The 26,081-nt window shown below is 37.0% G+C and overlaps 1 protein-coding gene across 2 annotated transcripts in view; it reads left to right on the top strand.

Annotated features, from left to right (window-relative positions):
• The window catches only part of ALCAM (activated leukocyte cell adhesion molecule), a 200,307-nt gene that overhangs the window by 162,360 nt on the left and 11,866 nt on the right, over positions 1 to 26,081 (top strand). Inside the window, exons 5-14 of one of the 2 annotated variants that reach the window (XM_019665714.1) lie at positions 7 to 94; positions 554 to 736; positions 5,980 to 6,107; positions 8,000 to 8,132; positions 11,797 to 11,909; positions 14,005 to 14,140; positions 14,249 to 14,382; positions 16,920 to 17,052; positions 18,970 to 19,008; positions 19,299 to 19,416. In XM_019665714.1, coding sequence (XP_019521259.1) covers positions 7 to 94; positions 554 to 736; positions 5,980 to 6,107; positions 8,000 to 8,132; positions 11,797 to 11,909; positions 14,005 to 14,140; positions 14,249 to 14,382; positions 16,920 to 17,052; positions 18,970 to 19,008; positions 19,299 to 19,416 — 1,205 coding nt within the window. The remainder of the gene's footprint in view (positions 1 to 6; positions 95 to 553; positions 737 to 5,979; positions 6,108 to 7,999; positions 8,133 to 11,796; positions 11,910 to 14,004; positions 14,141 to 14,248; positions 14,383 to 16,919; positions 17,053 to 18,969; positions 19,009 to 19,298; positions 19,417 to 26,081) is intronic. The other variant, XM_019665715.1, reaches the window with a different exon arrangement.

Consider the following 26,081-nt stretch of genomic DNA (forward strand, 5'->3'; position numbering starts at 1 on the left):
TTGCAGTTGGGTGATTGCATTTCAAAAGACAGTTATCCAGATGGCAACATCACGTGGTACCGGGCTGGAAAGGTGTTACAACCTCTTGAAGGAGGTGGGTACGGATGGGCAATAAATTCAAATGACCTATTTTGACTTTCTCTTGTCTAGGGATTCCTCAGACTATACTGCATCAAAATGTGTTGCTCTCTTTTGATCTATGACTCTATGCTTTGCTACTTGAAGTATCCATTAAATCATTAAGTGGTTTTTAAAAACGTCATTCCAGTCCTTGTACAGAATAATCAAGAGCAGAGAAAATTATTTCTGTATACGGCGTATTCTAGAAGTTAATTAAAGTGAGCAGGAAATAAGATTCCAGGGTTCTATTTCTGTCTGTGTCTCTGATTCATGGTTTTGAAAAGACATCCTACCTCACTACATGTCGATTTCCCCTCCTGTTAAATACAGGGAGAAGGACAAAACCACTTCTCAAAGGCATTGTGACATATAATTAAGAATTGTGATTTTTCCAATGAAAAATCCTATCACTAGTGTTCTTTATTTTCTCCAGTGGTGGTCATAACTTTTACAAAGCAAATGGACCCAGTAACTCAGCTCTACACCATGACTTCATCCCTGGAGTACAAGACAACCAAGGCTGACATACAAATGCCGTTCGCCTGCTCTGTAACATATTATGGACCATCTGGCCAGAAAACAGTTCATTCTGAGCAAACAGTCTTTGATATTTATTGTAAGTATCTCAACCTACAATTGTGCAATTATAATACATGAGAAAGAATATTCAAATGCTTATTAATCTTTTAAGTCCCAATCCAAATTCTCTTTGGATTCTACTTCCAACCCCCGACCCTGCTGCATAGCACCCAAATAATCTCTTCCTCAAAGGAAGACCTAAACGATAAAGGTTTACATGTGTTGTGGTATCTTTCACTCTCTACTTTGTTATTTATGAGCATTTTTTCTGTATTGTGCTAGATGCGAAGTCCCTTAAAGACAAGCTCTCTAACGATCTTATCTCTTCTGTTAGTCAGTCGTCAGCCCTGGCACACAGCAATGAATTCTATAGGAGATCATAGTGCTAACCGCTAGTTTCCTCAATGAATGACAGATGAATAGAGGCTTATGTCTTCTAGATAAGGGATTGCCATTTTAATGAAGAGATTTATTTTATTAATGAGATCAATTGCGTAAGTTAAACGGGATGTTGTATTCCAAGATGTTTTGGTTAACTTTATTTCATAGAGTTGAAACATAGAATAGTAGACGATAAAGGAACCTTCTTGCTCCATTATTTTACCTACCAGTAAAGTGTGGCCCTGAAACTTCCCCTAAATTAGCCAAAGAGGCTGGATCAGAACCCTTTTCTCTAATGCTGTGCTCTTCCCAGTAAGACAGGTGCCAAGATAATATCATGATGAGGAACCAACATGCTGGCAACCCAGCCTCAGCACTATCAATTATTGTGTGTTTCTAGCAGAGTAGCTTAAATATTCTAGGTCTCAGTTTTCTATTCTGAAAACAAGAAAAATACAATACTTAACTCATAATGTCATTATGGAGATTAAGTGAAATCTAAAATAGCACACTAGAAAGCACATTAAATGCTCATTATTAAGTACTATTGTCATTATTACTAAATGATCATTATCACTACATAAGCACAGGGTATAAATACCTTTTGGGGGAAAAAAAACAAGAAGAATTTTATTATTTCAAAATAATGAATAAAACATTCTTGTAATACTGCCAAATGTTGTAGAATCACCTAGTACTTTTACTCTATTCTGCAGAAAGGACATAAATTCCAGTTGCGCCTTCAGAGAGTTTTATCTCATCCACATTTCTATTCTGGTTCCATAAAGTGTGGAACCTTATATAGTAACAAAACTGAAATTGCACTTGCCCTAATAATAAAGGATCACTTTACGTTTAACTTTGTAAATACGTTTCAACTTGATTTAAAAAAGAAGGTTGAGAGGATTTCATCATGCACAGCTCTCCTAAAATCAAACTATTATTTCTGTAAGTGAAGGAAGAATTTTGTCTGTTCAAAAATGTTCAATTGGAAATAAACTATCTTGCTTTAAGTACAAGAGTACGCGATAAGAAAGAACATCAAGATAGTAATGAAGAATGGGAGATTGGCTTAGGAAAGAAAAGGAATGTATATGGGTGTCAGACATGGGCAGAAAAGTCCCTGTTCTTATTGAAGGAACTGGTTTTACTCTGATTGGCTGTGTGGGGTACATTTGGCACGGCTTCTGAAAACGTACAATATATGCTGTGCTGGGCTTCATGGTGAAGCCCCAAAAGTGTTTAAAACATAGTCCTGACATGTAAAGAATCTGCTACTCCAACAAGGAAATAAGACGCCTCCATCAGAAGGAAATTGTCAGTGCAAGGTTGCCCATGGTAAGTGCCACAGGAACTTGGTGAACGGTCCTAAAAGCTCAGGTGCCCAAGGACAGTGATTGTCAGACTTCAGTGCACTTCAGAATCACCCAAAGGACTTGCTAGAACACGGATGGCTGGACCCTACTCCAGTTTCCCATACAGGAGGTGTGGAGAGGGCCCCAACACTTTGCGTGTATAACAAATTCCCTGGTGATGCTAATGTTGCTGATCAGAGGACCACTTTTGGAGAACCACTGCTCTAGGATGACTCCAGAGAAGAGAAGGAGGGAACTAAATGGGAAGGACACAGAGTACATTCAAAAAAAGAAATTTGGCAAGTCCACCTTGAGATAACTCGTGAAAGATGTGTTAGTCCACTCCTGTCTTACCCTATTCAGTTCGTAATGAAATTTTATAGAACCTAGCTCTTTGTTCTTCGTTTATCTAACTTCTGCCTTCTGCCACTGCCTAAGATTATGCCCCATTCTCCATTGCCTATATTTCTGTGACAGTTTTCTAAATAGTATTTCTTCTGTCTATTCATCCCAAACTATCCTCCAAGATGCTACCAGAAATGTCTTTCTTAAACGCAAGTGTGACCAAGTCACTGCTGTGATTAAAATTTTTCAAACCTCAAATCTCTGAGATTAATCTTCACACTCCCAACTGGTTTCAATATGCCTTGAGTTCCCTGTAGATGTGGCCCTGCGCTATGTTTCAACCTTCATCACATCACTGTTCCTTCCATAGTCTCTTCTGTATTCCAGATTCCACCTGTCACATACCACTTACATGCTGAACCATATGCTGTTACTACCTCACCGTTGTCATTTAGCAAACACCTACTTAGCTTTCAGGACACAGCTCCAGGGGCTGGAAGCTTCCCAATCTCATGCATCTATAAGTTACCAGTGGTCATTATGCTTACATCATATGCAGTTTTTACATTGTTATGGTCTTAAATGTTAAGTTTGCTGTCATCATAAATAGACTGAAAGTTCATTGAAGGCAGGGACTATGCTGTTTTCAGCTTTATAACTCCAGCACTTAGTCCCTGCAAAAAATTAATATTAGCTAACAAATGAATAAATGGGCAGAAGGATAAATGGAAAGATGCGAGGAAGGAAATTTGAGTAGACTCTTTTGTTTACTATGTAGGGGACTAGAGAGAGTAGTGAGGTGGAAAATTCTCACCTGACCTAGATTCAAGCCAATTGTAGATACCAGGTTAAGAAATATTTATTTCAGGGCCAGCCGAGTGGCTCAGTTGGTTAAGAGTTGGCTTAGGAATGCGAGTTCTGAGCAGCAGGGCTGCTGGTTCGGTTCCCACATGGGCTAGTGACGCTGTGCCCTCTACAGCTAAGATGGTGAAGAACAGCTCGACCTGGAGCTGAGCTTCTATAAGTGGCCAGCAATGGCATAGGCTGCAGTGGGACTGCAGTGGGGCTGCAGTGGGCTGCCGTGAGCAGCCTTCCGGCGACTGACTACCTCAGCCAGGAAGAGTGCAATGGTCACAATACCAACATGGGCCAGTGAAGCCATGTCCTCCACAGCTAGATTGAAGAACAAAAGGACAGCAACTTGTCTGTTCCCCTTCCCCAATTCCCCAATAAAATCTTAAAAAAAAGGAAAACTTATTTCAATCTTTCTATATTAGGAATGTGTGAAGTTTTTTTAATATAATTATACTATTCAAAGCATTACTTAAAAACTGATTTAGAGGAAATATATATGAATATGTAGAAAAGACAAAGGCTCAAGGTGAAAGACTGAATGAAATTTGATGGCAGTGTTTCCACTACAGGTTACTGAGAGCCTGGACTAGGGAAGTGTTATTGGGAATAGAAGGAGAGAATCAGATGCCAAGTATATTAAGTATTAATCATTAAGGCTGGGTGATCAAGTGGGTAAGAGAGGACAAAGGAGAAAGCCAAAGTAACTGGCAGAATGATGATTTACTAAAAAAGTGAAATTCAAAGTCAGGGTCAAGGGGTGAGCAAAAGGTCATTAGTTTTGTTTCAGGCATTGAGAAAGCTGTTGTGAAAAATCAGATGTGTGACATTAACATTCTGGTCTCAGTTTAGTTCTTCAACCTTTCAGTGCAGAGTAGAGACTATTGAAGAAAGGACACAGAGAAGGGGAGTTTTGAAATAGAGCAGGAAGTCAGACGTGACCTCTAGCTGTTCCGATGTCAGCTTTTCCTGGAGAGATGTGCCGCCGTGATGTGTGGCAGGCCGAAACTAGTCAGAGGAGGGCCATGTAAGAGAGGGAGGGAGGCCAAGAAATAGAACATCAGTGGGGGACCAAAACCAAACTTTATTTACTTTCCAACTTTACTGAAAACTGCTGGTCAGGGAACTACCTCAGGCAAATTTAGAAAAACTAAGAAGTGTATTAAAGCACTCTCACTGTTTATCCTCGCAGAACATTCTGGACACATAGATATTCAGAGATGCCCAAGCATGAAGAAAAGGCCAAGAAGCAATCTATAGCAATCTTTCTAAGATTTTTTTCTGCACTTTAATCTTAGAAATGTGAATAAGAGATTGCAAGAGACCAAAAAAAAAAAAATCCTCCAAATTGAGTACTTATTCGTCTTGCTTTATTAGCTGATAGCAAAATAAGTCTTCATAGATAATTTTTAGTGCTACCAGTTTGGAAATATAGACACATGCCTCAATAGTTACTAAGCCTTGTGAAATCTTCTCTAAAATAAACCGTTGCGTTCTATGATTTCAAATTCATTGTTTGTTGTGTTTATCCAGCTATATCACAAGTGGATAAATTAGAAAGTGGGTGATTTATAACTGCCAACACCACCTCCTTTTGTTTCCCATTTGCTAGATATGGTCCACTGTATCCAGCCTTTAATTTCTTTAGCATTCTACTGTTGAGCAATAGCCTCTACTAAAAAATACCCTTTGGCCCTATTTTCTTCATAAAAATGACCAAAATGGAATGAATGTTACAGCTTGGCTCCAATGAACGGAACAAAATTACAATACACTGAAGAGTCCTGTTGATTGTGTTAGGGTCTCGCTCAGTTCACGGGATTCATCTTTTTGAAAGCAGATCCACACTCCTGCATGCCAAAATCTTGCTGGTGTTATTTAGCTCATGTCTCTTTTTTTTTTTTTTAATATAAGATATTATGTAATATGAGTGCAGGGGTGCCTAATAGCTTTAGCTACTTTGCTAGCTGATCCAGTCTTTCCAAATTTTAAGATTCGCGTAATATAGTTAAATGTCCGTATAATGAAATCACATAGTGAGATTGTTCCTACTAGTCTTTTACCTATAAAATAATTACGGTCATTCCTACCTCAGTTAAAGATATTTGCCTAAGAAGCAATTGATTTTTATGTAAGAGGGTCTCTTTGTAGTTTGTTCTAACCAAGATTAGTATTTGGTATAGCAAGTAGCTATTAACTTTAAGCCTTCTATAAAAAAGATACAGTTAACTAATTACTATTGCTAGCTTCTTGAGCAAATTGTCTATAATTTAGTCGTTTACATTGTATGTACAGAGTAATTGGGTACTTAACGAAAATGGTTAACTTGTATCTATGACTCTTGCAGATCCTACAGAGCAGGTGACAATACAAGTGCTGCCACCAAAAAATGCCATCAAAGAAGGGGACAACATGACTCTTAAATGCTTGGGAAATGGTAACCCTCCCCCTGAGGAGTTTTTGTTTTACTTACCAGTAAGTGCTTAAGGATTCCTACTTGAGCTAGATGACTATCATTGTGTCCTGCTGTTTGGCAGCTGCCTGACATTAAGGATTGTATGTACTTGGGCAGCTTAAGTGGCATGGAATGTTATTCTTCGGGACAATGGATACCTGTAGAATGTCCTTTGAAATCTTTTTCAGCATCTGCCAATGCTCTTGCCCTTTTTTCTCAATGTTAAGAGATTTCAAGGACAAAGAGGAAAACAGCTGATCTCAGGAAACCATAATTACAAAACTCAGGGTTTCATTATCCAAATAAATTGTAAGAATCTGCTCTTCAGAAGCAGATTACTATAAAGAAGAGTGATAGCAACAAGTGGACTGATGTGGACCTACCGTACCTCTCTGAACACATCTGAAAACCTCTGATGTAGGGACAGTTCTGGGGCCTGTTGTATTTAGCTTGATAGACTAGACCTCTGGGCTCTTCCTTGCCATTGTGTAGTCATGAAGCACCAGTTCCTCATCTTTTATCAGCATCAGAGCTGAAAGAAATGATATATGGAGAGAGCATAATTTGGAAAATTCCTCTAGGGCAGCTGTTCTCAACCTTCCTAATGCCATGACCCCTTAATACAGTTCCTCATGTTGTGGTGACCCCAACCATAAAATTATTTTCGTTGCTACTCTATAACTGTAATTTTGCTGCTGTTATGAATCGTAATGTAAATATCTTTTTGTTTTCTGATGGTCTTAGGCGACCCCTATGAAAGGGTCGTTCGACCCCCAAAGGGGTCGTGACCCACAGGTTGAGAACCGTTGCTCTAGGGTATGTTCTAGATGCCATAGTGATGTGGAGCCAGACCAGGAGAGAGCTCATCTGAGGACACTTGCCTGAACCCCCCACAGCTCTTCTCTGTTTCTGTTTGACGTGACCTCCCATTGAAAGAAGCCATGTATGACTCTATATGCATTTACGGCAGAGATATGTTTATAAATGTCATCCACTGTATTCCTCAGCGGTGTTTAAGAATATCACCCGCTATATTACTCAGAAAACTTATATAAGTAATCTCTTTTGGATTTGAATGTTGACAGACAACTTGGTTTCTCCTAATAAATTGACACATTGGTTTTGTCTCATGTGGAAGCGAAATTTTGAAACTAGTTATGTTTCCACCTTGGCTATCAAGAATGAAGAGTCAAATGTGTGTCTCAGTTTTAGCAACAATATCTAGTGATTATCTTTTTTTGTTAACATATAGTCCTAGTTCATCTATATTTTTATATTTTTAGTTCGTAGTTTTCTTTCCCCTTTTTCTTTATTTCTTTGCCCCTCTTGCTTTCTCTTCCTTTCTTCCTTCCTTCCTTCCTTCCTTCCGTCCTTTCTTCCTCTACTTTTTATTTGGATATATGGCATGTTTTCTTTTAAGTCGCCTTGAATCTTCCTGTCAAATTAGGGGAGGCATAAATATAAAAATAAAATATTGGAAATTAAAAAATAAAACATAGGTCCGGCCAAGTACCTCATTTGGTTAAGAGCTCGCTCAAGAGTGCGAGCTCTGAGCAACAGCAGTTCGAGTCCTGGCCCGAGCTGAGATGCCACTGAGCTGCCAACAGGTAGCAGGATGGCTCAGCTAAAAAAAATTAAAATAAATAAATAAATAAATAAATAAATAAATAAATAAAACATAATCCATGCTGTCAATAAAATGGATGTCATCAGTATAATGCAAATTAACTCATCAATATCAATTATTTTTCTAGGAATCAAATAAGACAAACTGTACTCTCATTTTTCCAATCAAAGAAACACATTCCCTTTTTTGTTCTTATTTGAGAAACTGCCCTTTTCATCAAGGAATACAACTGTTCTTATTGTAGCTACCAAGTGTAATCATCTGACATTTTGTCTCTATCGAAAGGGACAGCTTGAAGGAATAAGAAGCTCAAATACTTACACACTGACAGATGTGAGGCGCAATGCAACAGGAGACTATAAATGCTCCCTGACAGACCAAAAAAGCATGATTGCTTCAACAGCCATCACAGTTCACTGTAAGTAAACTTATGTTTCATTACCGACTTCACTTCGAAGACCTTTAATAGTCTAATGTGGCTATCTTTTCCAATAAATTGCAGCTGTGTTTTTGTTAAATAATGTGGTTTCCATTGACTTAGTGAAGTACATAAAAAATAAGCTCAACTTTGGTCCAGATTTGCACTGCAATATTTAAATCTTGCATGAATCCAATAACTGCAACTTTTGGCAGTGGTAACTGTCTTCTTTCTGGATATCTTTAATTTGTGGCAACTACAAAAATATATGCAGGCTCTGAAAGAAAGAACTCATTTTATCTTTTAAGAAAATATTTAGATATTCTTGAAGTTCACAAGGTTTGCATTTGGCCCATAAAAGTATAGATTAAGTATCTTTTTAGTTACACAATAATATTAACACCCAAAGCCAAGCAACACAGAGTTACTGTGGAATCAACTTTGGGAAAGGAGATAGAAGCCAATAAATGGCTTTTAGTGTTCTCTACCTCTTTTTCCAAAGTTGGGTCTATAGTATACTTTTGCGGGCCAAATGCAAATCTTGTGAACTTCAGGAGTATCTAAATATTTTCTTAAAAGATACAAAGAGGTATTTGTTTCAGATCCATGTGTATATTTTTGTGGCTGCCACAAATTGAAGATATTCAGAAAGAAGATGGTTTACCACTACCAAAAGTTGCAGTTATTGGATACACATAGAAAACTTTACTTATTTTATTCTTTATTTTGCAATTTCTGACAGTCTATATTATTGATGTTCCTGAAGCATCATGGAAATTGGGAACTAATTTGAACTGCTCGCTGATGACACTAGAAGTCACAGCTTCGGGCAAATGTTAGCCTTGCTTGGAGGCAGAGGCCAAACGTTCTAAAACATCTTTTGCACCCAACAGACCATCAATAAGGTTCCCTGTACATGTGATCTGCTATAGTCCCATTGAATATGAGGGGTTTCTTTGTTTTAAAATTGAAACAGACTGTAGAAATTATTCTGAGGAAATGATTCTGAGTCTTTCACTCTCCCATAATGCTTGGGAAACCTGTAGAGAAGGAGATACAAGGAGGTACATTTGGCAGTAGAGTAACCAGATGGTTGCTTTTGAGTGTCTAATGTTGGAAGCACACTCTGGGCGACCTATAAAGACTGAATTATTAAGAAATAGTTATGGCTATGCCATCTCTCTGTTTGCTCCATGTTCATGTTTTACAGATATAAGTATGTCTGTCACTAGGGATTGTTGAGACAAAAAGCAGTGACCTCTCAGGATACCAACAGGGCTACTTTTTCTCTGAGGACTAGTCAATATGGGACAATTTATCCAGTTTGTCCCATGGGTGGGCGGGGGGATTAACGAAGTGAGCAACTATACCCATCATATAGAATTGCCTATGGAATAACCCTCTGATATTGTTCATGAGATCTTTGGGCCAATCACTAATAATCCGGTGTTGAGAGGTGGTATGATATGTTTATGTTTAAGAGATGTTAGCTACTCAGGACCCTAAAAGGGGACAGCTCTTATTTATATTGTGTGTACATCAGGAAGGGAGGGATAGATAACAGACTGATAAAGCACAAGACTTCGCTGCAGTTGCACAGTACCTCCATGATCAACCGTGATAAGGAAAAAAGTTTAAAAACGCATGTAACAATTTAATTGGAGTTCAGTGAATTTAACTGGATTTAAATGCCTTTTGGTTTTGACAGGTAGGCTGTTAACATTAGGTTGTAAGTCCTATATTGCTCTTTAAAAGCTGAAAAGGTATGGCAAATAAATCAAGATTTTACTCTAAATTACATGAAATGAAAACATGAGAATTCTATTTTTGCCCATTTATCTTTGATTGCTTGTTTGTTTTCCAAAACCAAAATGTGGTTTGTTTTTTTCCATTGATGACGAAAGGGAGTGTGGACAGAGAAGCACCACCCATACTTGCTCATGTTTGCAGAGCATCCCTCTCCTCAGGGCTTTCATCCACAGACTCTCAGTTGCTGATGAAACGTCTTCTATTCCTCTGCCAATTCATGCACATAGCAATTCTTCATCAGAACTTCCAAAGTGCATCATCATCATCCTTTAAAATCTCCTACCACTGGCAAGTTAACTATCCGGCAAAGGAAAACTTCTAACTCTCCCTGAGTAGAACTTTCATTTAAATGTAATCCATCCATATATTCTGAGGAGACTCCATTCTTCTCTGCGGTAATGCATCCTTTTATATTAATGAGAAGCTGAGAAAACATGCTTCTTCCCTTCATTCACTCAACAATAGCTTTTGAGAGCTTACCACGTGGCAGACACTGAATACACAGTGACATCTCAAGTCGTCGTCCCTACCCTCATGGTGCTGATAACCTAGCACGAGAAACAAGTATTAAAAATGATGTACAAACAATCAGCAAGTTGCATTTATAACATGTAAAACCAAGGAGAAGCACAGGTTGTCGTAGCAAATTTCCACTGCTACAGAATAAAGCCCCAACTCTTAGTATGGCAAGCACAGTCCCTTACAATCTGGCCTCAGTTAATGAATCTTCTATGTGCTATAACCATTCGTACCAGACTAATCACTTTTGTGAATTCTGTCAAGCTCCCTCACCTCTTTGCCTTTGATTATGTGGTAGAAGTTTTTCCTGTATCTCCACTTACACAGCCCTTCTTAGCCATCAGGGTCCACACACAGATACTGCCTCCTATACAAAACCTTTATTATTGCACTAAAACCCTGTTTGGCTCTGGTCTCTAAACTCCCATAAGTCTTTGCCTCTGTTTGTAGCTCTTGCTTTAGTTTTCAGCAAATATTTATTGAGCTCCTAAACATTTGCTACAAAGTGCTGATTTCATGCTGCTGTGTATTCTAGTCGCATAATTGAGTGCATTTTACCTCTGCCTCAAAAGTTGTAAATTGTAAGCTCATTATTCATCTCTGTATCTCCCATCAGTGCTTGGAACATAGTAGCTGTACAATAAATGTCTGTTCTATTGAATTAAATTTTCCTCATACAGATTATACTATGACAGTAAGATTTTTTATAGAAATTACTTTCCACCTGAAAGATTATACATCCTTAGGTGTGTATATACTCTATTTTTAAAAGATGGTATCTGCTAACAGTGTACCCAACAATAGATCTTATTTAAAATTTCAACTGTATGAAAAATTGAAAATAATTTTTAAAAAGTATTTAGCTACTATAGTCAATTCTCTCTGAAGGAACTACATAGACTACCTCATGACTTTTCAGTATATCATCTGCTAGCTAAATATACTTGATTTTTCCCATGGTATGCTTTACTCATTCTTTTCATAATATTTACCTAGTCATCATCTTTATTTTATTCCAGAAGTGATTTCAGAATTTTTTTCTTAAGGTGGTAGACCCCAGGGGAATACTTATGTGCAGTGAAAACATCAATCATGTTAACGGCAAATAAATGCATAATCAATTAGATTGACCATTCACTTGTCTACACTGGTGTCAAAGCTGACTTGAAAAAATGACTGATTATGCTATGGTTCAGTTATTTCAGTCACATAAATCAATTCTGAAATTTCCATGCAGTTAGAGGGATTTTTTTTATTTTATTGTTTCTTCTCCAAAATACTTTGACTATCTGACTTTACCGGAGTTTGCATTTCAAGCAGATTTTCTGCTTCACAGATTTGGATTTGTCCTTAAATCCAAGTGGGGAAGTGACCAAGCAGATTGGCGATGCCCTGCCTGTGTCGTGCACAATATCTGCTAGTAGGAACGCAACTGTGGTGTGGATGAAAGTAAGTAAGATTCCTTGGTGATGTTTTGCTGTTTGACTTGATTCCCTCTTAGGCTTCTTCTGCATTTTATGTTATATCCAAATATGCTTATTCATGAGTAATGTGTTTATACACCCATGCTCATACTTTCTTTCTCTATATACGTAATAATGCAAATCATGTCATAATAGAATTTTAGAGGTACTCAACAATAGCATGGCATCTATAATTGATGCTCTGAAACTTAGTTTGGGGGGGTATTAATTTAATTATGTGTAGATACTAAGTAATTATACACATACACCCATGCAATACAAGACTTTGGGGCTTAGCAATTGACGATGTGTTTTAACCCACATTATTCTCACATGGCAGTTACAACAACCCTGTGAAATGCACAGGCCATTTATTATTTCCCCAAGTTATTCATAAAGAGGTTGACATAAGAGAAATCAGAAAGCTCGGAGGTGACAGGGTAGAAACTCGAGCTCAGGCCTTACTGAGAATAAATACTGCGCTCTGGTCACATAACTTTCTGCATCTCTGCCGAAACTTATCTTACGAGTCTGAATGTGGGTTCCACTGAATTAGTAGCTCTTTGGAGGTACATTTTCACCTCTGAGCTGTAGTCAAACACTTGGAACATACTAGGAGCTTAGTCAGGACTTCCTGAATGAATGCTTATATATTCTTGTAATTGTCTGAAATGTGGACGATTACCTGTGGAACCCAATCATTGCTGCTTTTTTTAGAATGAGAAAATAGGATTGGTGATGTATGATTTGAGACAAGATTGCCGCCAGAAGAAATGCCTATCACTCTGATCTCTCCACTCACATCCTTGACTAGTATTTCTAAACCCTCAGTGTATTTTTTACTGGAACGTGACATATAACAGGAGCACTTAACCAGTAATGTATTGGCAAAACACATACACACCATTTGAAATAGGGATTGACAAGTATTATCTCTATAAAACATTGTGAAGAAATGCATTGCTACAGTTTCTTCTTGATGAAAATATACTTTTTTTGTATTGCTCTTTTAATGGTAGATCCTGTGACTTGTTGTCTTACTCTAAAAACTTAGTTTCTTCTGTCACTTTGCTTTAACCACTGCCTCCTCACATCTTCTTGTTTACTCAGTTAATTAAGTATTATTCCATAGACTGCATATTTAACATCATATATTTATAGTAGTTGGTGAAAGGGCTAGACGAGTTCTAGAGTAATCAGTAATATTGTGAACACTCATAATGTTTTTCTACAGGACTGGAGAAACTAATTTACTTGGCTAAACCAGTTTCTACATCAACTGCAGTCACTGTGGTTAATTAAATACCTAATGTCAGTGATTCTGATCAATATTTTCTGGCCATTGGTTAGTTATTGGGAGTAGAAAACAATTCATAGTGGACAAAAAAAACCCACATAATCTTAGGATTATGTTTAGTTGTCTACTTAGGAGTATTTCAATTCCTGATAAAATATCATTTTCTGATAGTGTTTTTTTTTTAATTAAATTTTGTATTTCCTTTGTTCATAGAAGGTAGGATAGTAAGCTGTTATTAAGGTTTCCTTAAAAATCATTCTGTCATAAGAGCCACGGCTCTATAAGGATTCCCTGTCTTGGTAACTGTATCCTATGAAATGACTTTCATTTTATAGGATGGAATTGATTACATAGCACAAGTCTTCAATATCTGTCAATCCTAGTTCATCTACATTTACTACAAGGAGATAGTAGTTACTATGAATTCAGAACTTTCCTTAGTGTAAACACATTGTATTATTCGTAGAATTAAGTCCTGAAAACAATTCAATATGGTAGGATTATTACCTCACTTTACAATAGGGAACTGAGTCTCAGAAGCTTAGGAACTTGATCCAAATTATAAATGCAGTAAACAGATGAGTCTGAAATAAAACCCTGAGATATTTAACTCTAAAACTACAAAGAAAAAAAGAAATCTAGTTTTGAAAGCATCTAGCTAAGAAGCAGCAGCTTGCATTTTCATTAGACTGGAAGAATAATTTTTCGGCTTAATGATTATCTAATAAATATATTGAGAGTTATTACTGTGCCATATGAAGTAATTAACTTTTTATTTAATCAGGATAACACCAGGCTTAAAGCTAGCCCATCATTTTCTAGTCTCCACTATCAGGATGCTGGCAACTATGTTTGCGAAACTTCTCTGCAAGAAGTAGAAGGACTAAAGAAAAGAGAGTCATTGACGCTCATTGTAGAAGGTAATAAAATACGTGAGCACGGATTCAAACTTTTCTTTCAGAATTTGATATGTGGTTACTTTTATTACCTCAGTTCAACATCTTATTTTAATTCCAATGATACTTTAGGAAAACCTCAAATCAAAATGACAAAGAAAACTGATCCCAGTGGATTATCTAAAACCATAATCTGCCATGTGGAAGGATTTCCGAAGCCAGCTATACAGTGGACAATTACTGGGAGTGGAAGTGTCATAAATCAAGCAAGTATCGGTCTTCTTGTTATATGCTGCACTTGGTCCCATGTGGGGGTTTTATTTAGGTGTCTAAACTATGGGCTAGCTTATTACCAGCGTGAAATGTGCAGTATGTCCTCAGAGGAAGCTCTTGCAAAATTCTTAATTTTCCCAAAGGCAGGACATGGCTCAAAGAGAAATTTTAAAACTCAGGGCCATGGAGAATGGAAGCATCATTATGTTGTGGTCAGTATCTGTTTTTAAAAGAATGTAATTTTGGTGTTCTTCCATGGTCGTTAATTCCTGAAACTTGGGTGATTAAAACATTAAGGTATGCACTTTTCTGCATCATAAACTTACACATCTGAGTATAAGTGGCCTCCATTGCTTTGCTTACTTATGCACATTGAAGGATATTTCTTTTTAAAACTGGGCCCCAGAGTGTGGTGAAGAGCACATTTGCGGTTTCTGAGCATGTGGTCTGAGTTGTGTATGCCGGGGCTAGGACCAGAATGAGGCTAGGTAAATATGCAGTGTCTAGGATGTTTCCTTCTGAACAAAGGTAGACATAAGCCAAGCTTTAATATTTGTGCCTTTGTCAGGATAGTTTAGTAATAGTCAAGTGCTAAGAACTTAGGAACACTCTCTTTTCTTTTACAAAAAGAAAAAGAAAAAGAAAAGAAAAAGAAAGAAAAGATGAGAATCTGCCCTGTCACTAGGGGCTCAAAGCTGTAATCCCATTAAATTGCCAGTCGGCTTGGGTTACTGACATACTTGTTAATTCCATTTTCTCTACAACAGTCTTTATGTCCCTCTTCTCAGCGGAGCCAGTTAAACTCTTCAACACCCAGAGGTTCCATTTGATTATCTGCATCTTCTGTGCTGCCTTCTTCCCAGCTTTGGACCTGAAATCAGTTGAAATTTGAGAAGGCATGCATAAAGCAGAGCAGCAATTGAGTTTTAAGTTAAACCTTCTATTCTTTCAGTGTACAAGAAAGTGGGGCTACTGGTCCAGGTTAGGTCGTGTGGTTTTGCAGAGCAAGGTGAATTTGGGCTGTTCTATGGGTGATGCATACGTATTTGCATAAAGGGGTGGACACACTTGAAGGAAATGACTTCTGATTTGGTTAGACGTGATGGGGACACACAGGAGAGCATGCACGTAGAGGGCAAAGAGACTCTGGGCCCCTCACCTGGAAGGAAATGCTTTTGTCTTGTTTCAGAATTACGGCTTCAACACCTGAATTGCTGACAATATATAGATTTTTTTTTTAGCTTAAAAAATTATCGTTTCTTTTCTGCTTTATTCGTTTTGCTGCCTAGTTCAATTCAGATAATTAAAGGTTCTTTTTACCTATAGTACTAGTAATGCGAGCATAGAAACTACAGAAAAATAAGCACACAGGGAATATTTGATGAGTGAAAAGGTACAAAGATTTAAAAGGCCATCCTAGAAATGAGTACATATATTTTGTAGAGATAAAAATAACAAAAACAAAGGATCAGTGAGAAAGTCATATGAAAAATACTAGTGGGAAGTGGTAAAATAGCAGGTGATCTTACTATGAGGATAAAAATAATAATGCTATTCTTCACTGTCAAGGAGAAGAATTGATTCTGGCCCACTAGGCAATACGTTATTTTTCCTGTTCTAGATGTGTGCCGATCCATCCATAATCTTTTATTAGTTCCTTCCACAATCACATGGTGAATCTATTATTTTACAGCTCCTGAAACCTCTGCCCCACCCCTAATCCAGGGGCTAGATGATATCCCTAAGCATGAAACTAGCTCTTGTTCTCAAGGTCCTTACATTGTAGATGAGGAGAAAGGAATTAGAGACCCATACATCGTGTGTGTATTGTGAATGAGAAAAAGAGCACAAGTTCATATTTGCTTTAGTGGTGTTGGATTTAGGAGTCAAACCCTGGGGAAGAGATTCAAGGGAATTGTCTCTTATGTTTGGAGGAATTCAATGCAGCAGTTGTCCTCATTAACACCTCAGCACAACCAAAGGAATTTGCCAGTCACTAAGAAAGAATCCACCCTCTAGAGTTAGCTCCTGAACATTGAGAAAAAACAGTTTGACTTCCCATGAGCAAATCATACAGAAATATGGCCATAGATGCAATGGTTTAAAATAAAGGACTTAACCCCTGTAGTGGAGAACAAGGTCATAATTTACAAATAAGAATTAAATTCATAAGTTTATTAGTGGAAAGTTGGTGACTAATCATTAGTTTTTTGAGGCAAGTCCTATCATGCCAGAATATTAACTAACCTGAGCACCTATTGAAAAAGATGATTTTAATTAATTTAGAATCTGCAATATTCAAATTTACAATAGAAGCAAAACCAGAAATCCAGTTGTGGGTTCACTACTCTTTTTCCTCCCTGCTGTAGATGTAAACCTGAAGTGGTCTATGGCTATGACCTTGCATATACCCTTGAACTCCAGATAGCAGGCAAAGCACCACACCCATTCTATTTCACTCAGTATTACTCACTCCCATGTTTTTAATCTTGTTCCATTTCTAAATGCACCTTCCTTATTTCTTTTCCAGACAGAGGAATCTCCTTATATCAATGGCAGGTATTATAGTAAAATTATCATTTCCCCTGAAGAGAATGTTACATTAACTTGCACAGCAGAAAACCAGCTGGAGAGAACAGTAAACTCCTTGAATGTCTCTGCTAGTGAGTATTTCATTTCTGGCATTAAAAAAGTAAGAACATTTGAAGTTATTCTTCATTAGTTTAAAATCTTCAATTCCATCTTCCTATACTGCATTATGGTAAGTTTTATTTATTTATTTTGCATTTGGTATCATCATCATTATAAGGTTCTTTTTTTGTTGTTGTTCTTTTTTTCTGGTGTTCATTCTTGTACAATCCTTGTCTTGACAGCTAAATCATTTTATGTGTCAGAAACCTTATCTTGTACAGGAATATTCCCAAGAACGACAGAGGATGTGAACTGAGTTGCTACTGTTTAATCTATGCTTTGTGTTCAAAATACAGATAATTCAAAGATTATCTTAAAACATTTCTGTAACAGTTCTAACCTTGGTAAAATTTTAACTCCCTTTAACCTATGATTTTGCATTCCAGTTTTTTGTGGTATTTTTCCTACCCTTATTTTTAACAGGAATGCTGAATGCTGAAAGTCATTCAGCAAATTGATAGTAAAATTGATAGTAGAATTCATGAAACCTAGTTTAAAATAATAATGCTTTTGAATATCATATTTGAATCACAGCTAAAAATCGGATATATGAGATTATCTCAAAAAAAGTGGAAAAAAAAATCTGTCAGTGCTGAAGTCAGGGTAATACATATATATATATATATATACCCAAAGCAGCTTCTTCTAAAAACAATTGTTATTTATTTGAAATTATCCATCATCTTCAATTCTGTCATTGTTTCTATTACGATGTCAACCTTGAGTCAGGACTGGCATAGAATGAGGCTTGGCTCTGGACAGAAGGCTTAACTGACCGTCCAAACTTGTATTCTTCAGTCAGTTGGAATCGTGTGTGTGACCTTAGCAGGACAGGAATATACTGGATAGGAATTAGCTGGAGCCAGGAGAAAATAATTGTCGAAAGATAACGGTTCTTAGCAGTTTATGACTAGAATATAAAAGCCTGCTGAATTGACAAGAAAAGAACCAAACAAATTTAACTCTAAAATTGGAGCATTGACTTCTCAGAATCTAATTCAGCGAGTATTGATTTGTCCTACCTAGAAAGAGAACTTATCCCCTCTTCCTGAACACAAGTCTCTCTTTTTATTCTAACCCATTGAATAGCGGTTTCCTAGACTTTGCAGTGGCTTGATCCACATTTAATACAGTCGTTTTCCAATTCAGTGAGCACCTCCTGCGATTCCAATTTAGTATGTATGAGGAAGGCTCTAGGAATCTGCACTTTAACAAACATCTCTGGAAATTCTAACGCAGACCCATGCACACAGAAGAATATTTATGTAGTTTAATATTAGATGGTAACCCACCACAGCAGCGGTTCTTAATATGAACCAGGAGCATGCGCTATCAGTTATTTGGAGGGCTTTTGCAAATATCACATAAGTTGCCTCTTAACCTCAGAGACATCCCCAGTTGTAACCTCCACCCCTACCACTTTGAGAAGGTCTCTAGTGGTAGGTCCCTGATGCGGAAGAGGAAAATTAATTCTCCCCTACCGAGGCAAGAAAAATTGAGAAAAGTTGAGAAACACTGCATTGTAGATTTCACATGTGGCAAATTGTTTCTCTTAAAAAAAATAAACAACAAAAAAAAACTCCTATTAAAAGGTGGTAGATAATGGGACATTACTATGGATTTCAGATTAATACTATAGCTTGTCAGTTATGAAATTTTCTACAGTAGATTAATACCTTTGCAGTTTTAACTATTTTCCTTTCCTTAAAACAAGATTAATGTCTTTGTAGGAAAGTTCACGCTCTATTAAATGTAAATTTCTTCTACCCTTAGTTGTAGAATAGATATTTTATCTTTGAGTATTATTACATCATATTATAATAGTAAAGGTGACTTTCATTAATCAACAAATTTTGTTTTTAATTTCATATTAACATTTTTCATTTCAGTAAGTATTCCAGAACACGATGAGACAGACGAGATAAGTGGTAGGTACTATGCTGCAGACTCTTCTTCCTTGACTATCAGCTCAATATTTATGAAGTGTCATTGTTTTGAGTAATTTTCTTAGCTGCCACGATTTTGACTTGAATTAAAATAGCGAGTGAGACAAGATAGTAAGAATGCTAAAATTGTATCCTTTAAATGCACAAGTTTGCATGTTACCGATACTAGTGAGCCTTCACCCTTTTTAATAAGAAATAATAACTAGATTGACTCCTTTTCAAATATCGTTGGCATTGTCTGTAATTGTGTGGGCTTTTCTTCTCTGTTGTAGATGAAAACAGAGAAAAGGTGAATGACCAGGCAAAGCTGATTGTGGGAATCGTGGTCGGTCTCCTCCTTGCTGCCCTCGTCGCTGGTGTGGTCTACTGGCTGTACATGAAGAAATCAAAGTAAGTGTGGGGCAAAGAGCTTCATCGTATATTGACTTTTACTGAGAGAAGATACAGTGTGCTAACTATGCTCACTCCAGGGGGGCATGTAATTTCTACAATGGGAAAGACCTGTGCCCCACATCAGGCGAATTGTGTTTTTAGCTCATAGTGATGACATTGCCAAGACGGGGCACATGGCTTCGGCTGTGATTTCATATATGTCCCCTTATTTTTCTCAGTCAGTAGTACATTGCAAGTATTTGATTTTTTTAGTGCCTGAACAAATGGACTTTCAGGTGGATTTTTAAGAAGCATATATGAGCTAAGGTTCTCCCATTCTAAACCATTTGGCTGAGGTGATAAAGATGAATTAAAAATGGCTAGTACATTGTCCAGGCATGGCCAGGTGCCTTGTCAGTGACAGGTGTAGCCAGCAGTGAAACTGCTGGTAAACTGGAATTATCCTATTGTCGCTACTGCTTTATTCTAGTTAGGTCACTTTGCTCCATAGAAGGATCTAATTCAGAAGGGGAAAAAATCATCACTATTTTGTCTTTATATAAAAAAAAATTAATTAAGGTACTACTTTAAAAATGATTTAGAAGGTGTTTAGATTTAAAATTATTAGAGTCATAAAATAATATAGATAGAAACATTATGAATCATCTAATAGTGGTTTATAATGAAAATCCGATTAACCAATGAAGATTCTTAGCATGTACACGTGCCCGGTACTTAACTCCTCATCACCCTCGCCCTGACCCTGTATTCAGATGTGATTGGGCAGAGATGGGGTTCTAGCATTTGTAGTGTCATTGGTGATTCTGTGGTATAACGCTGGTTTCAAACACGGTTTTAAACCCCCTTATCTTATAAATAAGGACACTGATTTTTGCAAGGAGATGAATGTAGCTAGTAACAACTTTGGACTTTGTTTTATATTTTCTTGTTGTCTAATATAACGCCTTTTAACAAATCAGGTAAGTTAGCTTAACAGAAAATCCAACAAAAGAGCAGACTCAAGTTCCATGAGCTTACCTTGTAAAGATATTAGCAATTTCAATGGAGCAATATTCAAATGGAGCTGCCATCAAAGGGAGGCAGTAGCTCAGAAATTTTGAAGTGACATAATATGAGCATGTGTTGAGCTCTGTCTTGTTCTCACAGCTCATCTTTGAAGTAGATGCTATTATTATTCATATTTTACATTTAAAAAAACTAAGACAGAGAGTAGTTAAATGACTTGCACAGTTGTTAAGGGACAGAATTGGTATTTAAGGCAGTGATGTTTTAGAATCTTTGGGTTTTATCATTAAATTTTACCTTCTCTCACTATGCTTTCCTTTTTTTTTTTGTTCACATAAGGCAGAAACATTTTCCTCTTGTGTGTTGTGGTTGATGTACACGCCCACTCTCACACTGAGGCACAGTCACTTCTGATCTTAGCACTCCTCAATCTTAAGCAGTCGCCACTATCACTCGGGAACAAATGTGTTCTTTTTCTCAGTGATCATTTGCCTACAACTTCACGTGGGTTTGTGTCCATGGTCTCTATGGAAAATTTAGAAAACTGCCTGTCCCTTGAAAATGAAAGAAAATGTAAAGAGGTGCCCAGGGGCAAAATCTTCCTTATAGAAATTCTCCACCTACGTGTTTACATATCCTAACGATCAAAACCTTTCCATCCCTTGAAAACCCACAACAAGGTGTTCACAAATCTAACAGCCTGGGCTAGAGGGTATTTCAATTTTATTTAGTTAGGATTTCTGATGCACTCCAGAGTCATTTCATTTCCTATAAGAATGAAAATAAAATTTCTTTGTATCCTGAAATTGAGCTGAATAATAAATGTCAGCCCTCTACATTATGATCAAATGAAGGTTAAATTCTTGGAGTATCACCAATGTCCTTAATTACTCTATTCTAACTGCTAGTATCTTATCAGACACCATTTGTCTGTCTATGAATAGAATACAATTATGTGTGTGTGTGGGGGGAGGGCGGGGTTACTTCGTTGGTTATTACCACATGCTAACCCAAATAGAAAACCATGAATAAATAAATGCCAGACACTTGACTTTATATTGTCTATAGGTTAAGACTTCATGAATTTCCTTTAAAGTATCTCATTACTGTGCACTGTTTACCATCTGACTTGAACATGTGTTTGAATAACTGTTATTTAATTGAAAAGTGCACCAACTTTTCTAGAGTCAATACTATTGGTAATCGAAGTAATAAATTGCAATTCTCATCCCAAGCATCAGAGAGCTTTTATTAAGAATTTGCAGCACTCTTCACATTTGCTGAGTGCTTTGCCTTCCTGATTATTCTTAGCAAGTTATCCCTTGCTAGAGCCCCCTGAGATAAGCCAGCATTTTTGCAGTATGAGTTAGTGTTAATCCGTTTGTCCAGAGCAAGTTCAGATTCAGAATAAGAGCCTTCAAGTTCAGAATTGCAAAGGGCATTTTTGGCTTGACTCTATTCTCTTTCTTCTCTTCTAGATAATTCCTTGAACTTGACAAATCAATATGAGGGTTACATTTCTATCTGTAGCTAATTCATCGTCATTTTACATGCATATGAAAGATTTTTAATAAAGATATGGTCTAGACTTTTCCCCATATACCTGAAGAAATATAGCCTTGGATTTACCATCCTATGAAATAATGCCCTCAATAATCTTAGTGAGACACCCATTGTTGCAAACAACTTTGAGCAACAATTAATTTATGAGTCAAACATTTGATTTAAAATCCTCAATGATACAACTAGCAAAGGGGGGAAGTTCGAGCAACATTTGGGAGAAGTTCTTTGCATTGGCAGTTTAAAAATCATTGGAGAGAGATGAGATAAAGGAATCTTTTATGTCCAAGGAGAATTTAAGAGTACATTTGCTAACATACCTAGTGGCTACTCAGCTAACACGCACTCCCCATTCCATTAATATGAGCTACATATTTTTACATCTATTTTAAAAATGGAGAATTGCAACAAGAAGTGCTTAGCAATGGTGCTTAGCATTGTGAGATGGTATATTTATAGCAGAGTAAAGACTTACGACTTCTCAGCTGCTTTGATTCACATTACTTCTCAGTGGAAGTTTTGATTTTTTTTTAATTGGAGATTTTTTGATAATGAGAATGGATGATTGATCATTTCCCACATATGTAGGGTATTAACTGACAGTTCCAGGCAAAAGGCATTAACTGACTAAGCCCACTCCATGTCTAATTGTTTAACAGGTAAGAGAACATTCAAGAACCAGGGATAATTTAACAATTATGTTTTATTATTTACTCCTTTTCTCTTCATCCTCTATTCTGAACATGGTTTTTGGCTCTGTAAGAAGTTAAGTGTTACTATTTGAGTTCCAAATCCTCTCCTGTATATCTTATAGTACAAGAACTAATGAAAAATTAAAAGAGCCAAAGATAAAGGAAAAATGTAAAGGCAGCGTGATTTGGCCACAGACTTATTCAGAGGTTTATTAAAACCATAATTTCCAAGTTTGTTGCATTTAAGAGACCCCTGACCACCATACTTCTTATCACTAACCTGGGAGTAGGCATTAACCAGACATTTGCAATGCCAAAATGCATGTTGTCTGAATATTGGAAACTTACCAAGAGATTTATCTATTGCAACTGTGGAACTCATAACTATTTTCATCAAAATTATTGTGTAATATATAGGCAATCTGGAGATCTAAAAATCACAAATATCCTGTTAGTTCTGTCTTTATGTAATGCTATATTATTCCATTAATATCTCACAAAAAAATATCAGAGACTGTTCTAAATGGGTGGAAGGGCTGAAAAGGACTTGCCTATAGCACTGAAACCTCAAGAAACAATGTTATATGAAGCCTTTTTAAAACCCTTCTTATTAAGATCTCTTGATGTATGGAACAGGATCTTGCAAGAAGGTTGATTTTAACTGAATTCTATTTCCAATCAATACTCACTCTAAAATAAAATATATACTCCCACTGAATTAATTGAACAGATAGTGCTGGAGGACCATGTATAGCACATTTTTAATGACTTTCCTCATTCATCGCTACATAAGCACCTATGAGTTCTACTCCTTTTTTCTCTTTTTTGTTCTTTGACTGAAATCCTCAACAATTTAGTGAAGTAAATGCAATTAACCCTGTTTCATAGTATCTAAGCCTCAGTGGGGTTAACCTGCCCAAGATAATAAGGTAGTAAGTATTCCATATCCCATATATTTTCAAATATATTATGGTGCCTCAGCAGGACTTCGTTGGAATTAAAATGTCATCTCTGACTTGGATGTCCTGCTGGCATTTAATATAGTGCTAGGCATGGAAGGGTGTGCTCCAAGTTCAGGGCTGATGTGGTCTCTCCCCTATATTAAAAGTCAGGCTAATCCAAACTTTGGCTTCTTTCTCTTTCCTTACCCATAGCCTGGCAGGCAGCCAGAAGAAGGAAGAAAAGAAAAGTCCCTATTATTCTATCAGACCATAAATGATAGAGTGGACTAGAGGGGAAATGAGATAATGTAGAAAGGCTGGTGCCCTCATCCAGTCAACCACAAGGTCACGTGCCACTCAGGGGGAAGACCCATTATGGCTCCCCCATCTCCTCCCACATGTGACCGGAGACATTTCCAGAGGAAAGGGCTTCTGGCAAAATATAATGGTTTCATTTTTAAAAATCTCTTCTAGCTGTCTATATATATGCATTTCCTTTTTTTTTTTTTTTAATGTTGAGCGTTTGTTTGAATTATCTTTTCAAAGGTGAAGGGAAGTCCTGTTCTCGGAGCACCTGCTGTGCATGGGCCAGGCTGTGTGCTGTCTCCACATGACCCACTTTAAGGGTACACTTCCACACCATGATGCTGAGTGCATGCAGGTGGCATCCTGTTTTCATGCATATTCAGTATTGTTACATTTATTTTGATCTCTCAACCTTTTAAATGGATGGTCCCCATATTTATTTTTGGCCTAGATGGAAAGGCCATTTTCTATTTCTTACTGAGGACAGAAGGATATCCTACTTAAGTGGAAAGTTTCTTTGGCAAGTCTTAGAAATTACAAGGATATAAACGTGAAAGTTGTAATAAGATCAACTATTCTTGTCCGTTTCCTTTTTTAAACCCAGAAATAGCTGACATCTGTCTTCCTGCAATGCAAGGATTAGAGCCCTCCTCTCCTCTCTATCTTTTTATTAAGCTTGGCCCCAGAGGAAACTCATTCTACTTATAGTTGTGACCAGGAAAGAAGAAACTATAACTATTCTTTTGGATGTGACCCTAATTCCCTGTACAGGAATCAATGGCCAGTTTGGGAAGTGGCAATGCCAGAGTCCCAGTCTTACGTTCTTGTAGTCATGGTGCCCTTCTGTGGTGTGTCCGAGGCATGCTATAAATTAAAAATCACAGAAAATGCTCCTCAAACTAGAAAATATTAATAATTTTTCATGCTGCCTCTGAGTCTTCAAATTTGTTTTACATATTTCTAGAAAACCTAAAATCTTATGACCTCTTCCATGTGTGAATTATTTTAAGTGAATATTATTTTTGTTTTTTGAATACATAATTCTAATATTTCATGTATCTTTTCAAATGATACTACATCCTAAGATTGTGCAATATTGGTTATACCTGTCGCTCCTACCCCCCTTCACTTTTCCTACCTCCTCCATCTCCCACTAAATTATTTTTAATTGAGAAATAATGAACATAGAACATTGAGTAAATTTAAGGTGTACAACAATAGGTTGATTTGACAGATTTATATATTGCAATCTGATCATCACTGTAGCATTAGCTAACACTTCCATCACATGAAGTAATTTCATTTCATTTTATGGTAAGATTATTTAAGATCTAGTCTCTTAGCAATTTCGAATTGTTAAAATAAAGGCACACTTAAGATACACCACCTGATTAGTTCCCTCCCTCCTTTGAAGGAGATCTCGAAATAACTTTGTAATACTTGGGGAAATCTCACCAAAAAAAGTTAAAAAATATTCTAGAAAGTTATTTAAAAGTAAGTTGAACTCTTAATAGGCATGGCATTTATAGAAATAACAGATGAGGAGCTGAAACCAGTTTTAACTTCTTTGTGCTACTTCATAGCTACTTGGCCTTGAACAGCTCCATGCCTCACCTTCAAGTTGGTGAGTCCCGGTCAGCTGCTAGGAACTTTCACTTATACTATCACATTTATCCTCACACCAGCCCTGTGAGTAGACCAGTTGTTCCCCTGTTTGTAGATAATTGAGCATGCTTAAGAGGAGGGGCTTGAACAAGGACTTTCCACTCACACTTGGCACATGAAAACCCTGGCCGACTGACCTCCCCTCTCGACCCCACAGATTAGACTAGAGGGTCACCTCTAGTCAGGGGCTACTCCCAACATTAATTTATTGTGATTCTATGATGTAAATTTTCTCTCATATTTAAGGCTACAACAAAGTTGACTGCTAAAGAAAGGTTAAGACAAATAACCATAATAATTTGTATTTTTACCTAAGCGCCCATTTGTTATAAATGCCTAAACTTGTTCCTCAAACCAGTTGACTGAAAAATATTTTGCTAAAGAAAATGACTTAAATAAACTTTTTTCCTTCCAGTCATAGATGGATTCCTACCTAACCTCTGTAATTCTTTCAAATATATGGATTTTTCCAAAATTAAAAAAGACATCCATA

The sequence above is a fragment of the Hipposideros armiger genome, unplaced genomic scaffold (genome assembly GCF_001890085.2).
Source record: "Hipposideros armiger isolate ML-2016 unplaced genomic scaffold, ASM189008v1 scaffold_448, whole genome shotgun sequence".
NCBI classification, from domain to species: Eukaryota; Metazoa; Chordata; class Mammalia; order Chiroptera; family Hipposideridae; genus Hipposideros; species Hipposideros armiger.